At 46.7% G+C, this 7,041-nt stretch overlaps 1 protein-coding gene across 1 annotated transcript in view; it reads left to right on the top strand.

The window, feature by feature from the left end:
- The first annotated feature begins 1,909 nt into the window (after positions 1-1,909).
- The window catches only part of Habp4 (hyaluronan binding protein 4), a 24,453-nt gene continuing 19,321 nt past the window's right edge, over positions 1,910-7,041 (top strand). Inside the window, exon 1 of the mRNA XM_021180822.2 lies at positions 1,910-2,397. Coding sequence (XP_021036481.1) covers positions 2,052-2,397 — 346 coding nt within the window. The 5' untranslated portion in view covers positions 1,910-2,051. The remainder of the gene's footprint in view (positions 2,398-7,041) is intronic.

Here is a 7,041-nt window from a genome sequence, read left to right on the forward strand (position 1 = left end):
ATCATCAGTAATAAAAACCAAGTCTCTTTGGAGAAATAGCTGATGCCAAACCAGTCCAGGAAATGTGCAAGATCTGCCAGAAGTAAATAATTATTGTTATTTACACACACACACACACACACACACACACACACTCACATGTATACACAGCCTTCATTATGTATCAGAGCAACGTAGGAGACAATGAAGAAGCTCTGTGTCTAAGTGACATGAGCAACAGAATAATGTAGTACTGGATTGCATTCACAGTATAAAGTAAATGCCTTGAATGTATACTATGTAACAAATCATTGGATACATTAGTATGAAAGAAGAAACTCCTAACTTGCTTTCTGTTACAGCTGGAAATTTGTTCCTTAGCTGGTAGTGCTGTCTGGAGAGACTATGGGGTCTTTAGGGGAGGCCCTCAATGTAGGGTATGTTACCCCTGCCTGATTCCTGTTTTCTCTCTGCTTCATAGTCCACCATGATGAGAACAGCCTCCACCTCAGCAGGGCTCCCAAAATGAACTGGGAGCTTCACCATGTCTTCTTGCCAAGGTGAACTAAATTCCTCTGATACTGGGCACCAAATAAATCTTTGTCTCTTAAGTTGTTTCTGTCTGGTATTGTGGGTGCAGCAATGCAAAGGTAACTAAAACTATCCCTCTCCCTGACATCATCTAAGCTTTCTTCACACAATGTTCCAAGGTTCACCTGTTTTGTAGTGTGTGCTAACACTTGTTCTTTTTCTGCCCCCCTCCCCCAATCCTAGCTTCTGCTGTAGCACATCTTATTCATCTATCACCCAGTTAATGGGCATTTCGACTGCTTCTTCCTCCCGGCTATTGTGAATAGCACCTCTGAGAATAATACAAGTTTTCATCTGAATACCTATTTCCAATTTTGGCTAGAAAATACAGGCTCTAATCTTTAACTCAAAGAAAGAAGTGGCCACCTATCTTAAAATCTCTAGCCATCTGACAATTTACTGAGAACCCATGAGGTCCCCGAATGGCAAGCCCAGGAAATTAAAATTTGAGACAAAAATCACTTTTGATTTCTTTGCAGAGAAGTGGGACAACAGTAAAACTCAGACCTTTTTTAACACCTGTATTTAATTATTCCTTTCACATGTTCTATGAAGTAAAAACTACTTGAGAGAGGAAGGGAACCAGCTGGCAGGCATGGCATCATGGAGAAGGGCAATGTGGAGGGGGGACAGTTTTGAACAAAGTGTAATGACATAAACATGTATATATACACACATATAAGCACACAAACATACCATAAGAACCATTACTTTGAATGCTAACTTACAAAATTAATTTTCAGGAGAGTGATGGCTCAGAGAGCCAAGGCACTTGCCAGCAAGCATGACATCTAGTTTGGAGTTTCATTCCCCAGAAGCCAGGCCTTAACTGAATGTCTCAAAAGAAAAACAACCGCTATCTAAACCTCACCCTGTCCGCTCCCGCACTCATCACAACATCACAGTGGGTCTGGGGTTGTTTCTTTGCGCTTGAATGGGTTGTTTTGGTCTCTTGTCCCTGTCACACCTCTTGAAACACAAGTCTCTCCAAGCTTCTTGACTGGGTCAGCTCCCAGCTGAGGACGCTGCCTCTCCTCTAGGCACTTTCCCTCAGTCTACAGCTCTCCCCCAGATACGCAAGCCCTTAAAGGCTCGTGACTAGGTCATTTTGGTGAAGTGTGGCGGTGCGCAACCAGGCTCCCCACTGGCGCACACCGGCGAGAGAACGCTTGCAGCCTCCCTGAATTTCTTGCGGTAGCTCCGCCCCAGGCCCATACCACCACGCCCACAGGCCATAGAGTGGGAGGGATAAAGTGGGGCGTGACGTCACAGACACCGGCCTCCCATTGGGTCTTCGTGCGCCCCGGGGCCGAAGGGCGTGTCCACCAGCGCTCATTGGCTGGGGCGCGCAGGCCGGGAGGAGCCGACCGCGGGGCCGGGAGTGCGGCGGCGGCGGCGGCAGCAGCAGCATGGGTCCTCGCCCGCGGCTTCGCTGAACCTCACTGGCCTGGGCTGCCCGCGGCGCCCGCAGCGGCGGCGTCATGAAGGGGGCCCTGGGGAGCCCGGTAGCCGCCGCGGGCGCCGCGATGCAGGAGACGTTCGGCTGCGTCGTGGCTAACCGCTTCCATCAGCTGCTGGACGACGAGTCGGACCCGTTCGACATCCTGCGGGAGGCCGAGCACCGGCGCCAGCAGCAGCTGCAGCGCAAGCGTCGCGATGAGGCGGCGGCGGCCAGCGGGGCCGGGCACCGTGGCGGCAGGAGCCCGGCTGTGGCCTCAGGACACAGGCCTGGCGCAGGCGGCCGCAGGGAGTCGCAGAAGGAGCGCAAGAGCCTCGCGGCGTCCGGCGCACAGCAGCCAGACAGCCCTGGGGGCCCGCAGCCGCCAGGTACGCCGTGGGCACCGAGGTCACCCCTGCAGCCGCTAGCTCCAGTCGCGGGGACCGGTCCCGGACGCGTGGGCGGATCAGAGCTGAGAGTCCTTATGGGCGCAGGACCCGGGGTCATCTTTCAGGGGCCACCCTTGAAGGATAATAATCCTTTTGGGGTCACGTTTCCAGGGATCACTCTCGGGAGCCACTTTTGAGGGATCATGACCCTCCAGGGCCATCCTCCTGGGTGGTCATTTTCCCCGGTCACCCTGTCTCAGTGGAAGGGTCAGGGTTTCACTCTCGGTGGGCTCATCCCAGATAGGGGACAGTGAGCAGAGCCGTGAATCTTGGTGGACAGAGGGCCTTTGGTCATTCTCCCTGGGTCCCTATCCACGAGGAGGGGTCGGGAATCACCCTCTCACCGGGGCTGGGGGTCGTCCCTATCCATCCGTTACGGGTGGGTCGAGCTGGAGGTTCTTGATGGGCAAAAAGGCATTGTGTGACTCTTCCGGGGTCACCCTCCTGACATTCCTGGTTTCGTGGAGGAGCTGGGACTGACAGCTTGAGAGTTGCGCAGCTGGGATTCCCACATCTGCAGCTGGCTGCATCCTTCATCTTCCCTCCCGGCCTCTGCGGGACTCAGCTCTGTAGGCGATGCACTGCTGAAACCTTCAGGGATCCCAGATTCTGGGCCTCGAAATCCTGGGAGGCCTGGGCACCCTTACGTGTGGGAGGCCCCGGAAGGCAGACTTGAGCCCAGGGTGAGTTGGGGGTGGGCTTGAGGTTCCCCCTCCTCTGCGCCTTAGCCCTTTTCTCCGTCTTCATATGGTAGCCTCTAGGTGTTAGCTGACATCGATTGCAGGTGGAACAAATAGTGTATGTGGGACGTGTTATTTGTGATTGATTGAATACTGTTTTTTCTAGAAGCGGTTTTAGCCTTTGCAAGCGGAATGCTCAAAGTTACCCTTCCTGCTTAATCCGAAGGGGTCAGCCCTCCGCTGGGTGTACTGTCTGCGTGGGAGGCTGCTTCAGACTTGGTGGCTGTCACCTGAGCTGCGTCAAGGCTTTTGTAGCCAAGCTCTCACCAAATGAACGCCCCGTTTTCCCGTATTGAGTTTATATCCTTAAGACTGGCAAGAAGGGGTATTGAGATTAGAGTTGTAGTTTGACCACGAGGTAGGCAGATGTTCATGTGGGCATTATTATTGCCTAGTTCTTACTTGAGAAAAACTGTCCGTTCCACCTCTGGCTTCACATTTGAGGCTTTCGCTGGTACAGCGAGGTAATGTTTACCCTTATCTGTAAAGTTCATTTGAGACATTGGTTGAGATTCAGAAAATCATTAATGAAGATGGATACCTCAGTGAATTTAGGACTCCTTTTAAAATGGAAATGCACCATACAGTACATTTTGTATTGAGTTTCTCTTAAGTGTATTTAGGAAAATGGGAAGGGAAGGAATTGAGAAAGATCAAAATTTTTTACTATTTACTTTTTTTTTTAACCAAGTGAAGATATACTAGCCTTTGGAAGTGTTCCAGTTACTACTGTTAGAGTGTTGTTGGTTTTGTTTGATTGGTTCTTTCGGTTGTTTGTTTGTTTGTTTGTTTGAGAAAGGCTTTCTCTGTGCTGTTCTGGGACTTTGTAGACCAATCTTTCCCTAACTCACAGAGGTATTCCTAGATTCGTCTTCCAAATGCTGAGATTAAAGGTGTGCACCAAAATGTTACTTTTTAGCCTTGTTAAAATAAAAATATTTTTGTTATGATGAACCCAGGGTTTTATTCATTTTGCGCAAGTGATCTACTATGAGCTTGAACCCCCAGGTCTTGTTAGAGAAATTTCCAGCAATCTCAAAAAAAGTGTATGAAGTTAGCAGAAGGGCCCCTTATTTTTCTTATGATTAACACTATGCATTTATATACATATATTTATGTAATGACAGCACAGTGTGGGGCTGAGGAGATAGATCAATCAGAAAATGTTTGTCTTGAAAACGTGAGGATCTGAGATTCTTGCCTGAATCCACGAGCCACAGTTCCAGAGAGAGACACTGTCTCAGAAAGTAAGATGGGCTGTTGGGAGGGAAACTCAGGGTTACCCTCTGGCCTCGAAGGCACACTTGCACATGTATACATGCAGGCACACAGCTACAGTGTGCTCTCTCTCTCTCTTCTTTCTTTCTTTCTTTTTCTTTCTTTCACAACATATTCTACTTGGTATTGTAAGCCAGTATACTTCGAACTTTTGAGACCAAGTTGATGTTAGAATTTTGTAACAAAATTTCTTTTTTCAAATGTACATGAATTTAACCCCTGTAGCTCCTGTTCTAAATATATCTAGTGGGCTACAGAGAGACTCCAGAGGCATTGTGAGCACTAACTGACATGAAAGACCAGGCTTTTCTGCAGCCAGGAAAAAATTACACGTTGCATGTCCTGAGTGAACGTGTAGTGTAGGCAAATATCTTGCACATTTACTGTGTAACGGAAACAGTTACTGACCTCAAAATGGTGTGGAAGTCATTGTTTTCCCCATGGAAATATATTTATTTTAGTGTCTATGTCTTTCTAATGATAACCCTTGGATGAGCCTTGCCCAAGAATAAATTCGATCTTGAATCATCCTTGTTTCCCTTGACTTTCAAGGTTATGGTGGATAAGCCAACATTCAGCTTTGTCTTATAGGAAATCTTACTATAAGTGTTACTGTATTCTGTTAACTCTCTGGGCTTTAGTTTAGAGAAGCGATCAGACCATATAGACTAGATCTTTCCTGGAAAGGGCTAGGAAGTGTAGCACCTGCATCCCCTATTCCGAGCTGCCGATCCAGCACAGAGAAGCTGAGTCCAGCTGCATCTTGATCTCCTAAACCAAGTTGTGGAGGGATAAAAATTTATCTGTCCCTGATTACTTTGTCTTGGGGTTTTAGAAAAATGTAATGTTTGCAAGATACTCATAATTATTATAATAAATTGCATCTCACAGTTTCATTTTATACACAGGCGCCCTGGAAGAGATTTTACTTAATTGATATAATTAGGAATAACTTAGAGAAAGCAGAAAGAAGTGAGAAAAGGCACTTAAGCAACTCGGTAGCTAAATGGAGATACATAGTTTAAAAAAATCTGAGTTGCTAGAGGGGAATCAGAAGTTAATTAAAATAATAGTTCTTTTCTTAAAAAGAAAGTCTTGGTTTTTTTTAAATGTGTAAACATGTTTGCCTGCATGTGTGTATGCGTACAATATCATGCCCACAGAGGCCAGAAGAGAGAGTATCAGATCCCTAGAGCTGAAGTTACGAATGGCTGTGAGCTACCATGTGGTTGCTGGGAACCACACTCCGGTCCTCAGAGTGCTTACCTACTGAGCCATTTCTCCAGCCCAACAGTTCTTTTTTTTTTTTTAAATACATTTTTATTTTATGTGTATGAGTTGTCTTAGGGTTTGTATTCCTGCACAAAACGTTCATGGCCAAGAAGCAAGTTGGAGAGGAAAGGGTTTATTCAGTTTACACTTTCACATGGCTGTTCATCACAAAGGAAGTCATGACAGGAACTTGGAGGCAGGAGCTGATGCAGAGACCATGGAGGGATGCTGCTTACTGGCTTGCTTCCCCTGGCTTGCTCAGCTTGCAAGAACCCAGGACTACCAGCCCAGGGATGGCACCACCTGCAATGGGCCCTCCCACCCTTGAACCCTTGATCACTAATTGAGAAAATGCCTTACAGTTGAATCTCATGGAGGCATTTCCTCAAGGGAGACTCCTTTCCCTGTGATAACTCCAGCTTGTGTCAACTTGACACACAAAACCAGCCAGTACATGAGTGTTTGCCTGCATGTATATATCTAAGTATGTATGTGTGCATACCACATGACACACATCAGTGTGTCACACTGTCCTCTGTAAGAGCAGTCAGTCCTCTTAATAGCTGAACCGTTGCTCCAGTCCTGATAGTTCTTTTTCAAATTGAGGAGAAGTGGGAACGAGTGCTGAGGACTAGGATGTCATAGACCTTTTTACATTTTCATCTTGTTAATTTCCAGAATGATAATTTATCCCTTGTATTTCATAAACCTCTTCCAGTATTTTTAGATTAAAAGTTTTGAGAATTCCGTATTTGAGTATCATATTTACATAATCTCCTCTTTCCTCCCCCACAATCTTCCTGTGCCCCTACCCCTGCTGAGATTCAGGACCTCTTTTATATTATTTTTATACACACACACACACACACACACACACACACTCACACTCTCTACTAAATCCATTTACTGTTGTTCAAATGTACATGTATTTTGGGCTGGCACTTAGGATTGAATAACCTATCAAGGTGGCTTGTCCCTGGAGAAAACTGATCCCCCCCCCCTCAGAGGCCATTGATTGCTTGTAGTTCTTCATCTAGGAGTGGGGCTTTGTGGGATTTACCCCATCCACATTGGCATGTCATCTGGTGTCATTATGTAACTCCTGTGGAAGTTTCATGATTACAGCATCCCTATCATGTCTAGAAGATACTGACTGACAGCAGATATCCTGGTCCTCTGGCTTACAGTCTTCCCACCTCTTCTGTAATGTTCTCTTAGCGTTAGATATTGGGGTCACCTCTTCCAGTTTTGAAAGAGAGAGAAAGAGAGAGAGAGAGAAAGGGAAAGAGAGAGA

This window comes from Mus caroli, chromosome 13 (assembly GCF_900094665.2).
Source record: "Mus caroli chromosome 13, CAROLI_EIJ_v1.1, whole genome shotgun sequence".
Lineage (NCBI taxonomy): Eukaryota > Metazoa > Chordata > Mammalia > Rodentia > Muridae > Mus > Mus caroli.